At 45.5% G+C, this 21,453-nt stretch overlaps 1 protein-coding gene across 4 annotated transcripts in view; it reads right to left on the bottom strand.

The window, feature by feature from the left end:
• Positions 1 to 2,530: 2,530 nt before the first annotated feature.
• Positions 2,531 to 21,453, bottom strand: part of C5H8orf88 (chromosome 5 C8orf88 homolog) — a 38,963-nt gene continuing 20,040 nt past the window's right edge. For 3 of the 4 annotated variants that reach the window (XM_068237599.1, XM_068237596.1, XM_068237597.1), the window contains 4 exons: positions 18,176 to 18,242; positions 14,651 to 14,757; positions 6,323 to 6,382; positions 2,531 to 2,695 (listed from right to left, as the gene is read on the bottom strand). In XM_068237599.1, coding sequence (XP_068093700.1) covers positions 2,642 to 2,695; positions 6,323 to 6,382; positions 14,651 to 14,757; positions 18,176 to 18,242 — 288 coding nt within the window. In that variant the 3' untranslated portion in view covers positions 2,531 to 2,641. The remainder of the gene's footprint in view (positions 2,696 to 6,322; positions 6,383 to 14,650; positions 14,758 to 18,175; positions 18,243 to 21,453) is intronic. The other variant, XM_068237598.1, reaches the window with a different exon arrangement.

Here is a 21,453-nt window from a genome sequence, read left to right as displayed (position 1 = left end):
AGTGGACATGTATGACAGGTGGTGAGGGTGGTATAATCCAGCTCAGCCAATCACAATGACAGAACCGTTCATCTGAGGAAGAACATAGATCTTTGTTGTGTCAGAATGTCACATTTTCACTTTAAAATATACAGGGCTGTCATTTATACTAGGATTGTGCTCTACGGTGGTGAGTAATTACAAGTTTGTTTAAAAGCCCTTCCCAAGTCCTATTTTATTGCCCTACTGCCCCTGGTGGTCCTCATATCCTCCTATGATTAAGGTGTGGCCAAGCAGGCAGTCATCACTGGCGTAGGTCGCCTATGGCCAATCTCACAGAAGCATGAGATTAGTTTAGGTAATTGAGTATTAAGGCTCATTTGCTGTAGTCACTTCCTGCTTCAGCACATGCTGGTGACCAGCAAATCAGCTGATAAATTTGAAAGGCACTGATCACACCATTCACAAGCTTCTCCATAAAGCTCTGGAATACGAGTAAAGCTACATACACGCATCTGATTACCGTCACCCGGTGGGGAATGGAAAATGATCCCTCAAGTGACAGTTTGGGCAGTTTGAGGCCCAATGCTGTACAGACATTTCTCTACCTTCAGGCTAGCAGCGTGTTCTGTCACGCTGAATCCTTTATTGATGTCAGGCAGCTGCTGTACACACAAACACACTAGATCAGGGATGTCAAACCGGTCCTTCGAGGCACGAGGTCCTTACACACTTTGGACAGCTCAAATTAATTGATGGGTCTGAATGGGGTTCATCAGGTAGAACACATTTCTCCATCCATCCAAAACACTGGCATGGATCTGGCCCTCCAGGCCTGGAGTTCGACACCTGTGCACTAGACCCTAGTTTTGCAGAGACTACAATGCACCAGCCTCTGTCGACCAATCTCAGTAAACATCTACAGTGTACCAATCTCAGTGAATCTCTTCAGGATACCACTATGTGCACCAGTCTCCGTGAACGTCTACAGTGAACCAATCTCCGTGAACGTCTACAGTGCACCCGTCTCCGTGAACGTCTACAGTGAACCAATCTTAGTGAACATCTACAGTGCACCCATCTCAGTAAATGCCTACAGTGCACCCATCTCAGTAAATCTCTTCAAGATACCACTCTGTGAACCTCAACAGTGCACCCACCTCAGTGAACATCTACAGTGTACCAACCAGGGTTGCTCATCACTATTCACGAATTCGAATTTACCCGTGATCACAGGTTGTTTTTCATGACTCTCAGTGTATGAATTTCAGTGAATCTCTTCAGTGTACCAATCTCAAAGAACCTCAATAGTGTACCAATCTTGGCAAACCTCAACGGTGTAACGGTCTCTGTGACTCTTCAGTGTACCAATCTCAGCAAATTTCCAAAGAACACAAAACCCAGTGAATCCCATAGAACACTAACACTCCAGTGAATCAATTATACACACACAGTATAGCACTATATTTTTCAGTGAGACACCATCACCACATCCCAAAGACCCTCCATAATGCACCACAACTCAGTGAATATTACAGCACTATATGTAAAAACACCATCACCCCTTCTCCGCATTGCACCAAAGCTTTGCAAATCCTACAGCACTATTAAGTGAGAGCCCATCACCACATTTTCCTAGAAAGCAAATCTCAGACTCTCTGTAATGCACCAAAAACCGTCAATTGTTATAAATCCAGTACAGCACTATATATTCTTCATTGAGAGACATCACCACACCTGAACTCCCGGCTATCTCCCCATACTCCAGTATTCCGAGAAATACCCATGGCCTACAGTGGTAGATTGTTGTATATCACATCTGAGTAAAAATGAGAACCCCCCTGTAACCTTCCTGCTGTAATATGAAAGTTGGTGCATATTCTTAATATTTCAGAGTGAGGTTTCATTCATTAGTAACGCTCAAGTTTTTACTATTATGCAGCAAATTGAAATGCTTACTTAGTTAATAGCAAGGTTTCTCTAAAAAGTTCTGCAGGTCAGCATGTGGCCGCAAAAGTAGCACCATTACTTATGTGACCCAAAGTTGAGAATGTAAACCCTCCACATTGGTTGCGATTTTCAGAACGTTTGACATCCAATTTTGTTTTTTTTTTGGCATTTTGCAGGTGAGTTTTTGCATTCTGATTTTTCCATGCATATCAATGAAGTTAATTTACATGAATTTGTATGCAATTAACCTTACATTCATAAAGTACATTTTGGTCTGACTGAGAAATCCTAGACCCAAATTGAGCGTATGGCCTATTCTGTGGGTTACAAAAGTCAAGAAATAGAACAGGGGCAAAACTTCAGGACTAGAAGAGGTCCATGCAGACGCGTGCAACTTTCAAAACAGAAGTAGTCATGTGAAGAATTACTGGTATCGCCATCCTTTATGTCAGTCTGTCCACAAATAAAAATGTACACAATTGTAAAACAACTATACAAACAACTATATACACAACTATATACAGTACACGTAAAAAATAAAAAGTGTTCAGTACTATAATGATAGCACTGAACACATGACAAAGAAAAATCTTCAGTCACATTAAAGAAGAGTACTTTGGTTTATTAGAAACCAGAATTAAGCTGACCAAATAATATTTTTTTCCTTTTTTATATGTATGATCCAGTTTATCCAGGTATCCATACTGGCATTTCATGCAGGAGCATTGGCTGCTGAGAGGTTGCCAGTCTCGCATAGCTCAGGCAGCTGCAAGAGAAATTTCAGAAAAAAATAAATAAAAGGTTTCTTATATCAACCAAAGTTTTAAGCCATGAACATATGTGCAAAGCATGATCTGACAGGAACATTTGCACAGCTAAACTGTATGTCAATTTCCATGGAGTGTGATGAGGACTGCAATCATTTCAAGAGAATACAGGCTGAGGCCTGGTGCACACCAAGCGTTTTTGGTAGCGTTTTCAAAACCGCTGCCGCCTGTGAAACCGCTTGGCTAATGTATCTCTATGGGATGGTGCACACCAGCGGTTTGAGGTTTTTAGCAAACCACAAACGTGGCTCCTGCAGCATTTTTTGCAGTTTGCAGATGCGGCTTTTGCCTCAATGTAAAGTATAGGAAATGCTGAAACCGCTCTGAAAAACGCTAGATCAGAGTGGTTTTCCAAGCGTTTTTGTTACAGAAGCTGTTCAGTAACAGCTTTACTGTAACAATTTATGAAATCTGCTACACAAAAACGCTTCCCAAAAATGCTAGGCATGTTTAGAATACCTCTCTAAACATGCCTAGAATCGCTCTGAAAATTGCTTCAAAAATCTAGCGTTTTGCGGATCTGCTGGAGGTTTTTGGTGTGCACTGGGCCTCAATCAAGAACTATCTGGGGACTGCCTGACGACGATGGGCGTGGCCACGGCGGCAGCCCCAGGACCGCCTAACGCCAATTGGCATCAAGTCCTGGGGCTGCAGTTTGCAGGAGATCGCGCACAGGCTGCGTGCGCATCTTCTGCTTGGGGGGGGGGGGGGGGCGGAGCTCCGTCCCTCCTTTAGTCTCCGAGCGGTAATTGCCGCTCGGGAGACTGTACGACGGCGTAACCACCGTCTAGTTACATGTACAGCGCTGCGATCAGCAGCAGCGCTGTACTGGGGACAGCCGTGTGACACGGCTGTAGCCCTGGGGCATTTGGGAGCGATCGGCTCATATAGGCAGAAGCCTATGACAGCCGATCGCCAGGATTGGCTGGGGGGGGGGGGGGGGGGGGATTGAATAATACATAAAAAAAACGAAAAAAAAAAAACACCATCGGCGATCAGACCCCACCAACAGAGAGCTCTGTTGGGGGGGAAATCACTAGTGTGCTGTGTTGTGCGGCCCTGCAGTTGGCCTTAAAGCTGCAGTGGCCAATTATGAAAATAATAGCCTGGTCTTTAGGGGGGTTTACCACTGTGGTCCTCAAGTGGTTAATCTTGGGAGAACAAGAGCAGGATAGTGGTGTCCTTCCAGAATAGGGAACAGGAGAGGAAACCTTATAGAACAGGATTAGAGTAGACGTTCCAGAATGGGGAGAAGACCATCCATAATGGTCTTTCACAGCTGCACTCCCATCCATGTATGAGCGCAGTTGCACTGTGCATGCACAAGTATACCCTGCGTAGTAGCACAGAGCCTCTGTGTGGCTTATTCCTCCGTACATGAGCGGCTTTGTGGTACTGCGCCAGCTGTACTTATTGCACAGTAGGGCCGAATTGTACATAGATGGGAGACGAAAAACATGCTGCAAGTAGCATCCACCATACGCCTCCCACTGAACCCCCATGTCTATTTTTTCTGCTGTTCCCTTGTAGCTCACTATGTAACAGGAATAATAAGTAAGCATTCATGTTTAATGCTAACCTAGCCAAAGGATCTTATGTCAGATACCACAGGGAACTTTCCTAGAAGGGAACAGAGTTGTTCTGGCAGCAGAGGGGAGCCTATGCAAAATTAGTTCAAAGTATGAAAGGATAGTGGATTTGACACTACTATGACCTTAGTCACAAACGGAATGGGGGGTAGCCCTTCATGTGTACTCCTTCCTTAAAGAGGAACTGTCGCGAAAATCTTAAAACTGAAAACAAATACAAATAAGAAGTACATTTCTTCCAGAGTAAAAAGAGCCATAAATTACTTTTCTCCTATGTTGCTGTCACTTACAGTAGGTAGTAGAAATCTGACTTTACCAACAGGTTCTGGCTTAGTCCTCTGGCTTAATCCCCTCTTCATGGGGGATTCTTAGCATGGCCTTTATTTTTTATAAAGACACTCCCTGAAAAAAAAATGTATATAAAGATGTTGGCCAGCCTCCCTGCACACTTTTTTGGCACTTGGACAGAGCAACTGCCATTCACTAAGTGCATTTAAAAAAAAATAAAGAAAACCCTGAGAACCCCACATGAGAAGATGGGCTAGTCCAAAATCTGTCGGTAATGTCAGATTTCTACTACTTACTGTAAGTGACAGCAACATAGGAGAAAAGTAATTTATGGCTCATTTTACTCTGAGAAACGTACTTCTTATTTGCATATGTTTACATGCTTTTTAAAATTTTAACATTTTCTTGACAGAGTACTATAACCTCCCTGGCGGTAAGCCCAAGCTAAGCTCGGGCTAGCTGCCGCAGAGGATAACATGGCCCGGGGAGGATTTTTTTTTTTAAATAAAATGTGCTGTATATGCTTAAAGAGAACCTGTACTGAGTAAAAATATTTAAAATAAACACATGAGGTAACTTCAAATGAACATTACATAGTTACCTTGCCATCCGTTCATCTCAGAAGCTCACCATTTTCTTCTGACAGTGATCCCTTCCAGTTCTGACAATATTTTGTCAGAACTGAAATATATCAGTTGCTGTCAGTTACATATCAGTTGCTGTCAGTTATAGCTGAGAGGAGAACTGATGTGCCAAGTAATGTCTATGTTTCCCTATGGCTCAAGTGGGCGATGTTACAGTTTAACTGTGTGCTGACCAGAAAGCTGTTATGGGGTAATGGCCATTTTCAAAATCGAGGACTGAGAATTCCCTTGATCACAGTGAACAAACAGGACGCGGGACAGGAGAAAGTCACTGAGGAGTAGACTACACAGGAGGTAAGTATGACTTGTGTATGCTTATTTTGACTTTTAATTTTCAGTTCAGGTTTTCTTTAAGCTAGCACTCGGCTAGCCAACTATGTCCCCCAAGTTTCACCGCTTTCCACCGATACAAATAACACTCAGGCCTGGAACCCACTGAAATCAGCAAATGCAAAACGCAACCGCTAGCGTTTTGTCTGAGCGGTTTGCAAGCGGATTCATGCGCGTTTTTGGTTGTGTTTTGCAACATTGTATTTTTTTGCCCAGCGGGTGCGTAGCGTTTTGCGTTCTGCGTTTTTATCCTGATTGGTCCTGTGAATTATTTTTCATTTTGTTACAGTGTGCTGAACCGCAAAACGCTAGCAAAACCGCTCAGTTTAGGTTTTGCTGAGCGTTTCTGCTAGCGTTTCAATACTTTACATTGAAGCGCTAACGCTCCCAAAATGCTGCAGGTCCTGCGTTTGCGTTTCTGGGAAACGCAAACGCTCCTGTGGAAGTTGCCCCATCCATTAACATTAGCCCAGCGTTTTGGCAAACTGCTAGCGTATCGCAGTGCTGCCAAAAGCGCTCCTGTGGGTTCCAGCCCTCAGGCATGTTTTGCCAATATATGCTTGTTGCATTTGATAAGTCAGCGGCCTAGCAGTGCCGGCATTTCCATTTCTTTCAAGTGTTCCAATACTATATCCAGTTAATACATTTATACATCCTTCCTAATTTTGTAGTCTACAGTGTAAGGAATTCCAGAAACCTGGCAGCACTCTCTTACCTGGTTTGTTGTGGAGAGAGACATGCGATACGGCTGTGGGAGGTAGCTGGACCGCAGCACCTGCAGAGAAATCAGTAAGTGAGTTTAGCGGAAGAGCACCGCAGAGTATAAAAATGGAATCAGGGTGTGGTGTTCACAGGGCGACGGAGGTCAGGGTTGTAAGATTATGATCCTGATGCAGCAAACTAGTTGCTGTGGTAACACACGTGGCACTAATAGGTTACCGCCCAATTGTTGTGCGCTCCCTGCACCCGGCAACTTTACTGCATCAGGCCCTTTGTTTGATCTCCTATGCTTGACAAAATCATACCTGCTGCTATACAGTGACATGCAGAGATTCTGTCCAACAAGCCTGTCAAATCCAGCGCAGATTTGGGGGCAGCCTGCGCCCCTTTAGACCGTAATAGGAATTGCTCACGCACAGTTGTGCTCACGCACAGTGAGCAACTTCGGCGCCGTCAGAAGACAGAGCTGAAGTTACTTTTATAACACTAATTCGGCCGCCAGCAATAGCTGGAAGCCAAATTACATCATTCCCCCCATCCACGTGGACCTGGAGGGGGAATAGTAAATAACGCAGCCAGGAATTCTGTATCCTGTGCCCAAGTCTCCTGGCGGCGATTTCACTCATATACATGTACAAGCACATATAGGTTATATCATGTTTTTTCATGAAAGTTTTAATTTCCTTTTAAAATCTTTCCAATGCACAAAGGTCATGTGTGGCAGATGGGACAGGTATGGAAGGTATCAGAAGGGCAAAAAGTATACCAATGTAATGCCAGGAAAACTAGTAATGCACTCTGAAATAGAGGGACCATCTCCCTTCAAGCGCTAGGTGGGGTTTGATTGCTCTGTAAAGTTACAGACTACCCAGCCAGCTCATGGTGAACCAGCACTCCTGGGGGTTTGTAAGGGGCTGAAAGACCAAAGCCTCCTTACTAAAATGCTATGCAAAACTAAAAATTGCCTTCTTAAAAACAGAAGGTATTTGCGATAAAATTCAGGTTGGAGTGAGCATATGAGGTGTCCCACAATGCATCACTCACTACTGAATATGCAAATTATCCTTTGTTGTCCCTAAAAGCTAGCCACACCTCCAGAACCGCTGGAATGCAATTATGTCAGCTTATTAACTGTACAGAGCCACAATAATTCAACATGCATACAGACATTCAGATTGGCTGATACTCATCAGTGCTTTTCTCTATAAGACCAGGTTTCCACTAGCCGTGGCACTTCCTGGTGTACGCAGTAGAAGGCGTGCCATGCATGGCTATGGGATTCACTGCCTCCCGCACGACAACTGATGGCAATGTTGGCCGAATTGCTAGAGTAAGCAATTTTGGGCGTCGTCGTTATTTCCTAAGGCAGAGCTTCCCCGTGCAATTTGCCTGCCGGGAAACTTCGGATTTGGCCCGGTTTCCACGCTACTGGAAACGGACCCTAAAGTTTGAGCTGAAAAAACAGCTGTAAATTTTGTTCTCCGTTCAACTGCTATACGCTGGTGCCATCTGCTGTCTGAACACAGAAGTTATGCTGCACATTTACACCTGGGAAAACTGAAGAGGGATATGCAACGGAGGATTTAGTAAACGTTAATTTCTTTCTTTAAGGCTTTGTTCACATCTAAATCAAAAACGCCAGCGTTTTGCAATTTTGTGAGCGATTTCCCAACCTCCCCCCGGTATTTATTCTTAAAAACGTGAACGCAATCGCCACACAAAGATTTTGAGAGTGTTTTGCGCTTTTCCTATACCTTCCATTGTAGCAAAAATGCCCTAAAAATAGTACAGGCAGCGCTTTGATGAGCGGAAAGCAGACGAAATGCGCTGATGTGAACTATCCCATAAGGATTCATTACACTAGCGATTTTAGGGCGTTTTTTAAAAATGCTGCCACACAAAAAAAAAAAAAACCACACACGCAAAATGCCCGAAATGTGAACAAGCACTTACAGATTTTTAGGTAAAATTTTCTGAAGTGAAAATAAACTTGTGAGAAAACTGTATCCTACCGCTAAATAGGGCTTTTATTGAATCTTAGTCTTATTTTTGTAAATTAAAATATTAAAATCTATCCAATGTTTTTCAGCTCCCATACAGAAATCTTGAGCTACTGAGCTTTCTGTTCCCTGCCACACAGTTTTACAACCTTAAAGAGACACTGTAAACTCAAGAAGTTCCCCTGGGGGGTACTCACCTCGGGTGGGGGAAGCCTCAGGATCCTAATGAGGCTTCCCACACCGTCCTCTGTCTCACGGGGGTCTTGCTGCAGCCCTCCAAACAGCCGCCAGACAGACCAGACTTATTTCAATATTTACCTTTGCAGGCTCCAGCGGGGGCGGCTTTCGGCTCCGAAGTAGACGGAAATACCAGATCTCAGTCAGGGCCGCTCTACTGCGCAGGCGCCGGAGACTTGCGTCTGTGCAGTAGAGCAGACCCAACAGCGATCGGGTATTTCCGCCTATTTCGGAGCCAAAAGCCGCCATAGCACCTGGTGGTAAATATTTACATCGCTGCTGGACGGAGGGCTGCAACAAGGCCCCCGAGGGAAGAGTCATTAGGATCCTGAGGCTTCCCCCACCCGAGGCGAGTACCTCCCAGGGGAACTTTTTGAGTTTACAGTGTCTCTTTAAAAGTTTGGGAATGAGCTCCAAATGGCAATTTCTCTGCACTCAAAGTAAACGTGAAGCCTGAAAAGTTAGATACCACGGTAGAAGGAAGCATTGGGGTGCTCCAGAAACTTCACCGATCCTCCACTGTCACCTGGGACCCTCTTCCCCTCAGTGTATGAGCATGGCCACACTGCGCAGTTACCCATTGGGTTAGTACCTGCACAGTAGCACAGAGCCACTCATGCAGAGAGAGAAAAGATGGCCCACTCCCATCGGTGTATGAAAGTGGCTGCACTTCTCAGCCGCAAAGTATGGCCCATGCCTGCACAGTGTGACCACGGGCATGTTGAATATTTCAAAAAGCGCCCCAGCGCTGGAGCGGAGGAAGATCCAAAAGCTTCCTTCCACTGAGGTAAGTCCTTTTTCCCCCCTGGTTTTATCTCGCTTTAGGTATACTTCAACCCTTAGTCCTCGTTCACACTATAGGCATTAATGTGCGCATTTTGCCAACGTTTATGGTTTGCGCCATCCAGGAACATCAGAGTGCTGATCCATTCACTGTAGTAAATGGGATCAGCAGCAAAATGCACAGCAGTGCATCTGCATTTGACAATGTGAAAGATGCTTAACCCTGAGAAAAAAGGAACACAAAAAAAGAATATAGCCTAGTTCTAAGTAGAATTGGACTGTTTATATGTTTATCTTACTTCAGATACCACATCATACGTGCTTCCAAATGCGCACGGAAGCACGCATGATGCGAATGAGGCCTCAGGCCTCCATGTGCTGTGAACGAATCGCGCCGCCGCCGTCTGCCGCTGTCTGGGGACTGGGAACTTATGTTCCTAGACCCTAATCAGAGTGTCCAGATTGCTTGAATGACTGTCATTCAGCAATCATAAAAAAGTAAATAAAGTCCTCCATGTGCGCACCCCTCCCCCCCATGTGCACAACACCCCCCCCCCCCTCCACCCCACGTGCACAATGCCCCCCTGACTGCCCAGTGATTGATGAGAAGGAACGGGTGTTCCTTCAACCAATCACAGAGCCTGATTGCCTGAATGACTATTGCTATAGGCCAATGGCAATAGTCATTCATAGAATATTTGTAAATAAAGTAAGAGAGTTACTTTACTGTTACTACTTCACCTCAGATAAGCAGTTCTGCTCATCTGAGGTGACAGAAGCACTGGCAGGCCTGTGAGTAGTGTGGAACTCTGTGGATCTTTTTTTTATTAAATAGACCTCTACCCCATTAACCCTCTGTCTCCCATTACCAAGCCCACCCCTCTCCTCCAGCTTTTTTTATTGATCAGGGGTTTTTTCCCATTGATCAGGGCTTTTTTCCCGATCAGGGCCTTTTTTTTAAGGCGGACACTAGCGTATATTATATACGCATATACTCCCCCCAGCCTTACTTTCACCCCCATTAACCCTCTGCCTCCCATTACCAAGCCCACCCCTCTCCTCCAGCTTTTTTCATTGATCAGAGCTTTTTTCCCTATTGATCAGGTTTTTTTTGTTTTTTAAGGCAGCCACTTGCGTATATTATATACTCATATACTCCCCCCAGCCTTATTTCCACCACCCCCCCGCCACAAACCCCCCCCCCCCATGTTTTAATTTATTCACCTGCCTGTGCTATATTGAGCTATACTGCAAAGATGGCAAAAAGATTGTATAGTGTAGAAGAGGCGTGCGTCATTCTTCAGATGAGTAGTGAGGAAGAGGAGTTGGATACTGACTCTGATACGGAATGGCTTCCAATTTCTGATTCTGAGCCCTTGACCGACAGCGATGAGAACTCAAGTTCAGAACATGATGCTGTACCACCGCCAGCTCAGCAGAGAAGGAGCACAGGCTAGGAACGCTATCATAAGCAGCGACAGCAGTTCAGAACTGGAAGACCCAACACCACCTGAACCTGCTGGAACCAGCAGTCAGAGAGGTCAGAGGGTTAGCAGGCGAAGGCAGCCGACATCAGCAAGGGTGCCACAAAGACACGAAGTGCCATATGCAGTTGGTCACCCACAGTGGTCACCTTCTAATATGGAGGCCCCTAACCTACCTGCTTTTACAGGCAGAAGTGGCACACAAATTGACACAGACAATTTTAAGCCACTTGACTTTTTTCAAATTTACAGTACATCTGTGAACAAACCAATCAGTATGCCCAACAAGTCACAACAGCCAGCCACACTTCACTTATTGCTAGAAAGTGGAAAACCACAAACGTCGCAGAAATGAAAGTTTTTTTGGGCCTCACATTCAGCATGGGAATCACAAAAAAAACCACAGCTACGCCATTACTGGTCAAAAAGGCCCATCCACATTGCACCTTTATATTCATCTGCAATGACCAGAATGCGCTATGAAATGCTGCTAAGGTGCATGCATTTTGCCAACAACGCCGAGCATGTGTCACGTGAGGACCCAGCCCACGACCGTTTATTTAAAATTAGGCCCCTAATAAATAACCTGAACACCAGATTCCAAGAGGTGTATATTCCAGACCAACATCTAGCAGTTGACGAGTCCCTAGTCCCCTTCCATGGGAGGCTAGGGATAAAACAATATATTCCCAGCAAAAGAGCCAGATATGGCATGAAATTGTACAAATTATGCGAGAGTGGGACTGCCTATACTTTTTCATTTCGTGTTTATGAAGGCAAAGATAGCCTCCTCCAGCCTGCCAGATGCCCCCCCCCTACATGACTACAACAGAGCAGATAGTCATCGATTTGCTCAACCCATTGTTGCACCAGGGGTACCATTTATATGTAGACAATTTTTATTAAAGCATCCCCCTTTTTAAATTTTTGTTTGCTGCAGAGACCCCAGCCTGTGGTACAGTGCGAGCAAATCGAAAAGGCCTGCCACAAGAAGTTGTGAACAAGACACTGAAAAGGGGGGAGTTGTGTAGCTACCGCAGTGATGAGCTCCTTGCACTCAAATTCAGGGATAAAAGGGACGTCCGAGTGTTATCCACCATTCACACAGAGGCAACAAAAACTGTAAGATCTCGAAGAGAGGTGGTGGTGAAGCCTGTTGCTATCGCAGAGTACACTAAATATATGGGGGCAGTCGACCTGGCCGACCAAAAGCTTTCCTATTACAGTGTAAATCGCAAAAGGAAGGTGTGGTACAAAAAAACTTGCTTTTTACCTAATGCAGATGGCCCTACACAATGCTTTTATCATCTATAACAAAGCAGGCAATAGGGGCGCATATCTGGAATTCACAGAGGACGTTATAGAGTCCCTGGTCTTAGAATCCGGCCAACCTGCCAGAGACCCACATGCTTCTGAGGATATCATTCGAATCCAAGAAAAACATTTTCCCGAGCCACTCCCTGAAACGACATGCAAAAAGTACCCACAGAAACGGTGCAAGGTGTGCAGGAAACACCGAATCAGAAGAGACACACGGTACCACTGCCCACAGTGTCCCTCCAAACCAGGACTTTGCATCAAACCTTGTTTTGGGGCATACCACACAGTCCATTATTAGAGACCTCCCCCCCCCCCTTTTTTTTCCCACTGCACATTTTCTTTTTGTTTTTGCCCTTTGATGACCTTCCGGCTTCTGAACCCTGGCATGTCTGACAATGACCCTCTGGAATGGTTAAAGACCACCCTCTGCTAAACACCCTCTGACCTTTTGTATTGCTGCCGAACACCCTCTGACCTCTCGCATTGCTGATGAACAACCTCTGAAACCCTGGCATGGCTGCCGAAAACCCTCTGACCCCTGGCCTGGCTTACAACCCTCTTCAGGCTTCCATGTTTCCACAGTTTCTACAATGGTGAGTACCAATTTGTTTGTGTTTATAGACCTTGCTGTTGACTTATGATTTAACAATGTGCTGGTTGCCCAATAAGCCATCTGATTGTGTATATAGGGTATCATTTTAACCGTGAAAAGTGAGAGAATAGAATTTGGAGTGTTTGAGGGCTGAGGCCTCTGTCATATGAATTTTTTCTAGTGGTGAAGTGAAAAAAACTGGAAAAAATAGCATTTTCAAAGTTATGTTGCAATTTCAGCAAAACCTCATAGGTCCAAATGTTACAAAGTATGCATATCTGAGTAGGCCTAGGTCTCTATTTTTCAGAATGGTGACATTTGTGACCTGTATCGAATGTACTGAGACTCTAGGGCCTTTGCTAAGAAACAATGACTATTACTTTCTGTACAAAAAATGGCCTTGAAAAATCCAGTGGTGCTACTTGTGGTTAACAGCGTGCTGTGTGCCCAAAAAGCCATCTGATTATGTATATAGGGTATCATTTTAACCGTGACAAGTGAGAGAATAGAATTTAGGGTATTTGAGGGCTAGAGCATATGTCGAGTGATTTTTGTTTTGTGGCAAACTGAATCAAAAGCAATAAAATTGTTATTTTCATATACTCTGCACCAATATAAAACATTTGCAAAAAAAAACTAAAGTAACAGAATTGAAAAGAGAATACCTAAATAGTTACCTTAGAGACTCAGCTTCTCAAATATGTATGTCATTAGGGTGTATTGCTGTTCTATTTGCAAATAAGATCTTGTAATTACTGATAAGAGTACAATGAGAAAACCAAAAACACAAAATGGAAAAAATACACCTTTATTTCATAACAAAATATTGTCGCCACACATTGTACTAGGGACATAACTTAAATGTTGTGATAACCAGGACAAACAGACAAATTAAATTTGTGGGTTTTATCAATAGTAGTACTGTTTATTTTAAAACTAATGAAAGAAAATTGAGAAATAATGTATTTTTTCATTTTTTTCCTTATTTTTCCCTTTAAAAAATTCATACAAAGTAAGATACTTACTAGGAAAAAATATCTCCCCCAAAAAGCCTAATTGGTGACGAAAAAAAAAAAAAAAAAGATATCATTTAGTTGTTATGAGTAGTGATAAAGCTATTGGGGAATGAAAGGGAGGAGTGCTGAAATGTGAAAATTGCTCTGGTCCATAAGGTGAAATTACACTGAAGGCTGAAATGGTTAAAGGATATGTGAAATTAGTAACAGAAATGGGGGAGCAGGCATATACCCTTACATGTCCTGATGCCTGTCGCTGCCCCATTCTCCTCTCTGCCCCCCACATTATGCCTAAAAGCCCCAGAGACCCTCTCCCGGGTTGTCTGGCTTTACTGCGCAGGTGCTGGCCGTGCGCGTCCTACAGCATGTATCCGCGCCCAATAGCGCATGACGTACTGACAAGCATGCGCAGAGCGCTCCTGGGCACGGATGCTCGCTGTAGGATGCGCACAGCCCGGTCAGCACCTGCGCAGTAAAGACCGACTCCGGTGACCTGAAAGAGGGTCCCAGGGGGCTTTTAGGCATAATGCGGGGGGGCAGAGGAGGAGAACTGAGGCAGTGACAGGCATCAGGACAGGTAAGAGTATATGCCTGCTCCCCCCATTTGTTACTAATTTCACATCCGGTATCCTTTGAAGATGGATTGAAGTGTGCCAGATTTAAATAAATTACCTACTCTGACGCCATCCTTCCAAGCCGGTGATTGCTTCCCCTTCCCCCTTGGAGATGACCCCTGGCGATTGTTTTTTCAAAATCACCGCTGAGGCTCTGGCCACTCCCATCTGCATTGTCCAGCAACACAGGCAGAGGTTTCCTGCCCCATGGTCACAAGTTTGATGCACACCACAGAAAAATGTAAATCCTGGTCAGTGAAAATGAATGAACACTTACTGGATGTTCAAGAACAACGGGGTGGTCTGGCAAATATTTGGGCTTCTGTTTGGATGCAGACAACCCCGATAGTTGGAGGAGAAAGTCTCTGGAGTAAGTAATCCGGCCTGGAATAAGAAGCACAGTAGTGACTGGTCATCTGGATCATTTTATTTTTTTAACAGGCTTAACTCCCTACATTTATGCTTTTTTAAAATGGAACCTAATGACTCGTCCACACCACAGGTGTACATGGGGACAATACTGCGGTAACAGTGTGATTTTTGGTACTTGCATAATATACCATCTGCTGATTTTAACTGCCCCATTTGAAAGATATTTACTGCGGTTTGGAAAACTACACATCATTGGAAAGCAGGGCCATCCTGCTCATGATGCCGCTTCCTCAGGTGGAGTCATGCAGCCCACCCCCCTCGCTCTTTGTCGCCGCTGTTTCCCCTGGCCACCCTCCCTTCACGGCTGCCGCTTACGGTCTTGAGGCAAGCAACAGCCGCCTCCTGCAGCAGGACAGGCTCACTGGGTCCCCCACGCTTGTCCTGCTTGTAGACCTCAGATCCACGTAGCTGCAGCGGGTCCCACAGATCTGAGCTCTACAAGCAGGACAGGCAAGGAGGACCCAGTGAGCCTGTCCTGCTGCAGGAAGCTTCCGCCGCTTCATTCAAGAAGGTAAGTGGTGGCCAAGGAGGGAGGCCAGGCGATCTCGCAAACCTATACTGGGGTAACTATACTAGGGCAACTATACACCCTATACTGGAGGCAACTATACCAACTTTCTATACTGTGAGTAACTATACTACCGACACTGGGGCAACTATACTAAATACCTATACTGGGTGCAGGTATACTACCGATACTGGGTGCAACTAAACTACCTATACTGGGGGCAACTATACTGGCTACCCTATACACAGGCACCTATACTTGGCTACCTACCTACACTGAGGGTGGAAATGTTAAGGTGCTATGCGATCAATCCAAAAATGGGGAACGGGTCTTGTTGGAAAGGCGTGAATCTTGGCTTTCATTTGCACTATACCCCATGTTGGTGCAATGTGCTTTGCTGAGTCACGGGGTGCTGAACCAAGGGTGCCCACTGCATCCGGCTGCCAGAAGCACTAACCTGACAACATAAGTTTCCAGCGCACAGCTCAGTGAGCGGGTGAGGGTCCTGGTGTGCAATATCCACTATCCAAGTGCAGGCAAGGGTTTAAAAAGGAACCTTAAGGGATATGGAGGTTTCCTTTTAAACAATTCCAGTTGCTTGTCAGTCCTGCTGATCTCTTTGGCTGCAGTAGTGCCTGAATCACATACCTGAAACAAGTATGCAGCTAATCTCCAGCCTGACTTCAGTCAGAGCACCTGATCTGCATGCTTGTTCAGGGGCTGTGGCTAAAAATGTATTAAGAGACACAGGATCAGCAGGAGAGTCAGACAACTGGTATTTAAAAAGGAAAAGTCCATATCCTTCTCAGTTTATATTCCCTTTAATGATTCCATTAAAAGTGGGGAATATCACTTCAAAAGGGAGTGGACAACCCTCATTCAACACCCCGTAACTCAGGAATGATGCAGCATACTGACGCAGGGAAAATAGTGCAAAAATCAAGACTCTTGGCTTTCAAACCGCATGTAGATTTCCAAAGGGGAGTAAACATAATTGAAATACTAGGCAGTCAAATTTGATAGATTGTATAATACTTAAGTACCTTATTTTGTTGTATAATACTTAAGTACCTTATTTTGTTATTTATATAGCTCCAATGTCTTCTATAGCGCTGTACATAGTACCAAAAAAAAAAAAAAAAAAAAAAAAAAAATAAAAATAAAAAAAAATGGGAGAGCATAGATTCATGTGAGGATTAAAACACTGCACAACATCCAGCTATACAAACACACAGGCATACATAGCTGATGTGTGGTTTGAGAAATCTCCAACACTGGTACATGTTCAAATGCTAAATTACAGCAGAGTAAGTAACACTAGAAGGAGGTCCCTGACCTTGCAAGCTTACAAACTAGAGCAGGGGTGTCAAACTAAAATACAAAGTGGGCCAAAATTGTACACTGGGACCTAGACACGGGCCAACCTCAATGTCTACTGGCCACCTTCCTCCATTATTAAATTATTTTGTGTCAAATGGCCCCCCTCCAACTCCTATACAGTTATCTGGTGTCTAGAGGCCCCCACCCTCTCCTATACAGTTCACTAGGGTTTAATGCTTTCACCCTACCCCACCCATATGGCTTCCCCCTAGTGATCTAGGGCTTCACCTCCAGTATAGCTTCCCTGGTGGTCTAGAGTAGGCCAAACATAATGCAAAGTGGGGAAGCCACTTGAAGGCCAAATCTAATGGCTCTGAGGGCCAGATTTGGCCCGCGGGCCAGAGTTTGACATGTATGATCTAGAGAGGGTAGTGGGTTGGAGACACTAGGGAAGGAGACAGTAGCAGATGAGGCAATGAACCTCCAAAGCTACTTCTAGCAAATTATAGGTTTGTCTAAACAGGTGTGTTTTGAGAGTACGTTTGAAGGTTTCCAGACTTGGAGCATGGCTGACAGGCAGGAGGAGAGCATTTCAAAGGAGATGCATTGCTTGTGAAAAGTCCAGGATGCGGAAGTGAGAGGAGGTGACCAAGCTAGAAGACAAGAGGTCTCATGGGATGAGCAATGGTTCTGATTAATGAGGATACACTATACTGTTGAATGTATGAAATAAATTGTAACGGTGCACTTATGGATTCAGAGAGATTGTGTGGGCACTCAGGTTTTGCTTGTGGGCATGTCTGACTGCCGGCGGGAGAAGCAAACCTCTTTAAAAGGAAACCTAAACCGAAAGAGAGTTTCACTTACCTGGGGCTTCTACCAGTCCCCTGCAGCCATCCTGTGCCCTCGCAGTCACTCATGGCTCTTCCGGTCCCCCACTGCCAGCTAGTTTAGTTTTTGCCGACTGGGAGTCGGCCAGCCGCCATGCATACCTTTTTACGCATTCCCGCTGGTGCAGAAAGCTATCACGGACATTAACAAATACATTTTACGCGTTATGGGTGCAATGTGTAAAATTTTACCCATTGCACCATAACGTGTAAAAATATACGTGTTAATGTCTGTGATAGCTTCCTACACCAGCAGGAATGTGTAAAAAGGTACGCATCGCGGCCAGCCGACTCCCAGTCGGCAGAAACGAAACTAGCTGGCAGCGGGGATCCGGAAGAGCAATGAGTGACTGCTAGGGCACAGGATGGCTGCATGGGGCTGGTAGAAGCCCCAAGTGAGTGAAACATCTGTGCACTTGACTGGACACCGCTTTAAATCACATCTCCTTCAGGAAATACCTCCTTCAACACTTGGGTGGTATACCAGCTCATTCGCAGAAGACAGAGAATCGCTGCTTCCAATGAAAACTACCAATTTTCTTCACGTTTTCCAAAGCTGAAGAATGACAGGTCAGCTCTTCGGGTTGTACAAAGCAAAGAGGAATGTAAAGCAAATCAGGTCAGCACAGAGCAGCAGACATCTGGCATTTACCTGCTTTCAGCTTTTTCTCTGGGATTGCTTCCGGTTTGGGATTCATCATCTCATTGAATGAGCACCACTAGTACAAGAAGAAAATTGTCAATATATTAACCTCCCTAGCGGTATGGACAGAAATGTCCGTTCAAAAAAACATGCTGTGAACAGTATAAACATGCATACACATCAATACTCTCCTGCACTGTATACTAGACCCTTGCTTGACACATTTTGGCAAGTTACAGGGAAAATTTTTTTTAAAAAATAAATCATTGTTTGCACAGAAATCCTGGGGAAATTGAACGCTGGGAAGGTTAAAGCAGTATAAAACCCTGACATAATAGTCAATAAAAACATGTTTTCCTACTTTGTATATGCCATACGGTTAGCATATTTGCTTTTGTGCATAAGTATTATTCATTTAGAAATTATACGTTCCTAAAGTACACTTATTTTACTCTGAGAGCTGACTTTGCATTGTATTTATAACGGCTTTATTCATCCTCTAACTTAATCAGAAAGCATTTATGCTTGTCTGACTTTGTTCAGGGGTCCCTGCAGTTAAACACAAGATAACATTATGTAAAGTTCGGAAGCGGCCAGCTCTGCTGGCAGGGAAGCTTCTGAAGCCTGTGTTAACCCTTTGAATGCAGTTCTAGTAAGAAAAAAAAATGCTGGTATATAATATGCTGTATATAATCTATTAGAGCAAAGTAGAAATGCTGGGTTTCATTCCGCTTTAAAGCAGCTCTATACTGGTTAAATTACCAGCATGTTCCTCCTATTTGTAAAAATATTTGCACAGGGATAAGGCCTGGTTCACATTTGCATTAAGTGGCAAACAGATCTGTGAAAATGGATCTGATCACCGGTCGATCTGGACTGATTTCAATGTGTTTGCCTTCCGCTCCATTAGCTCACATCCCCCCCAGACCCCCATCAGCAAATTGGATTTTGCTGGATAGAACGGTCCGTTTCTTCACTAGTGTGAAGAAACGTTCCATTTTCTCATTGCCCCCAATGTGGTGCTTCAGGATTTGTTTCCGTTCTGCTGGGCTAAGCGGTCCGGAAAAATTGCTGCAGGAGGAAACCATTTGGTCCGTTAAGCGGATCGCGTGGAACAGATCTGTTTGAATTGACGGATGTGAATGGATCCATAAGTTAACACTGGATCCATTCGCATCCGTTCCAATTCCGGGTATGGACCGTTATTAGCGCTAATGTGAACAGGGCCTTAGAGATGTACAGGGGAAAATTATAACCAGGCAAAGGGAACCAATACATTGCAGAAGGGTATTTTTTTTTTAATTTTTTAAACTAGATCACCGCAGTTCGTTCAGACTGAGAGCACACTAGGCAGTGTTGTCAGGTAGCACTAAGCAATGCCCTGTAGTGAAACCCCCTTCCTAACCTTAAAGTCAGTGTTCTCCCCAGGGCCAATTAGGTGGGCGGGCCACCCCCACCCAGCTGTTTTGAAACCCCGCCCGCCTCCCTTGCAGGTCAGCTCCTTGTCTCTAAGCAGCTGATACAACTGCATCCATGTTTTGCGTCTGGCTAGGCAGAGCCGCAGTGCACGCTAGGAGAGCAGCGCCATCTGAAACACTAGAGACCCTCACACACCTGTGCCAGGTTTCAAATGTTCACAGCGGCGCTGCAAGCAGGTCTCTGAGCTGCGATCCTCTAGAAAATGGCGGCCACGCAGCCTCCAGCCGGGGACACTTTAAGGCTGATGTCACGCTTCCTCACGCAAAGGTCACGAGACGAGTCAGCGTCCCGCGCTTATCAACGAGCATCTTTCCCGCCCACCTACCAATAGGATGCTGCTTCGCCATGGACCCGCCCCGCAGTGGTTGGCACGCACGGCGCCGGCTGGCAGAGGTGGATGGAGGAATCCGGGCGATTAGCAGGGCTGTTCCCTGTCTGGCAATAAACAGCAAGTACTGAAGCTGGGGGAGACCTTTGAAAAGAAGCTGAGGTTCAATGTGAGAAGCAATCTGCTGCTATGCTATCTGAGAGGGAGGGGGGACCTACCTAGCCACAGCCTGACCCTACTTATCCACCCACCCCAGTAGCCTGACCTACTTATCCACCCACCCCAGTAGCCTAACCTACTTATCCACCCACCCCAGTAGCCTAACCTACTTATCCACCCACCCCAGTAGCCTAACCTACTTATCCACCCACCCCAGTAGCCTAACCTACTTATCCACCCACCCCAGTAGCCTGACCTACTTATCCACCCACCCCAGTAGCCTAACCTACTTATCCACCCACCCCAGTAGCCTAACCTACTTATCCACCCACCCCAGTAGCCTAACCTACTTATCCACCCACCCCAGTAGCCTAACCTACTTATCCACCCACCCCAGTAGCCTAACCTACTTATCCACCCACCCCAGTAGCCTAACCTACTTATCCACCCACCCCAGTAGCCTAACCTACTTATCCACCCACCCCAGTAGCCTAACCTACTTATCCACCCACCCCAGTAGCCTAACCTACTTATCCACCCACCCCAGTAGCCTAACCTACTTATCCACCCACCCCAGTAGCCTAACCTACTTATCCACCCACCCCAGTAGCCTAACCTACTTATCCACCCACCCCAGTAGCCTAACCTACTTATCCACCCACCCCAGTAGCCTAACCTACTTATCCACCCACCCCAGTAGCCTAACCTACTTATCCACCCACCCCAGTAGCCTAACCTACTTATCCACCCACCCCAGTAGCCTAACCTACTTATCCACCCACCCCAGTAGCCTAACCTACTTATCCACCCACCCCAGTAGCCTAACCTACTTATCCACCCACCCCAGTAGCCTAACCTACTTATCCACCCACCCCAGTAGCCTAACCTACTTATCCACCCACCCCAGTAGCCTAACCTACTTATCCACCCACCCCAGTAGCCTAACCTACTTATCCACCCACCCCAGTAGCCTAACCTACTTATCCACCCACCCCAGTAGCCTAACCTACTTATCCACCCACCCCAGTAGCCTAACCTACTTATCCACCCACCCCAGTAGCCTAACCTACTTATCCACCCACCCCAGTAGCCTAACCTACTTATCCACCCACCCCAGTAGCCTAACCTACTTATCCACCCACCCCAGTAGCCTAACCTACTTATCCACCCACCCCAGTAGCCTAACCTACTTATCCACCCACCCCAGTAGCCTAACCTACTTATCCACCCACCCCAGTAGCCTAACCTACTTATCCACCCACCCCAGTAGCCTAACCTACTTATCCACCCACCCCAGTAGCCTAACCTACTTATCCACCCA

This window comes from Hyperolius riggenbachi, chromosome 5, assembly GCF_040937935.1.
Source record: "Hyperolius riggenbachi isolate aHypRig1 chromosome 5, aHypRig1.pri, whole genome shotgun sequence".
In the NCBI taxonomy this organism is placed as follows: Eukaryota; Metazoa; Chordata; class Amphibia; order Anura; family Hyperoliidae; genus Hyperolius; species Hyperolius riggenbachi.
The sequence above is the reverse complement of the archived record's forward strand: the minus strand, read 5'-3'. Positions and strand labels throughout refer to the sequence as shown.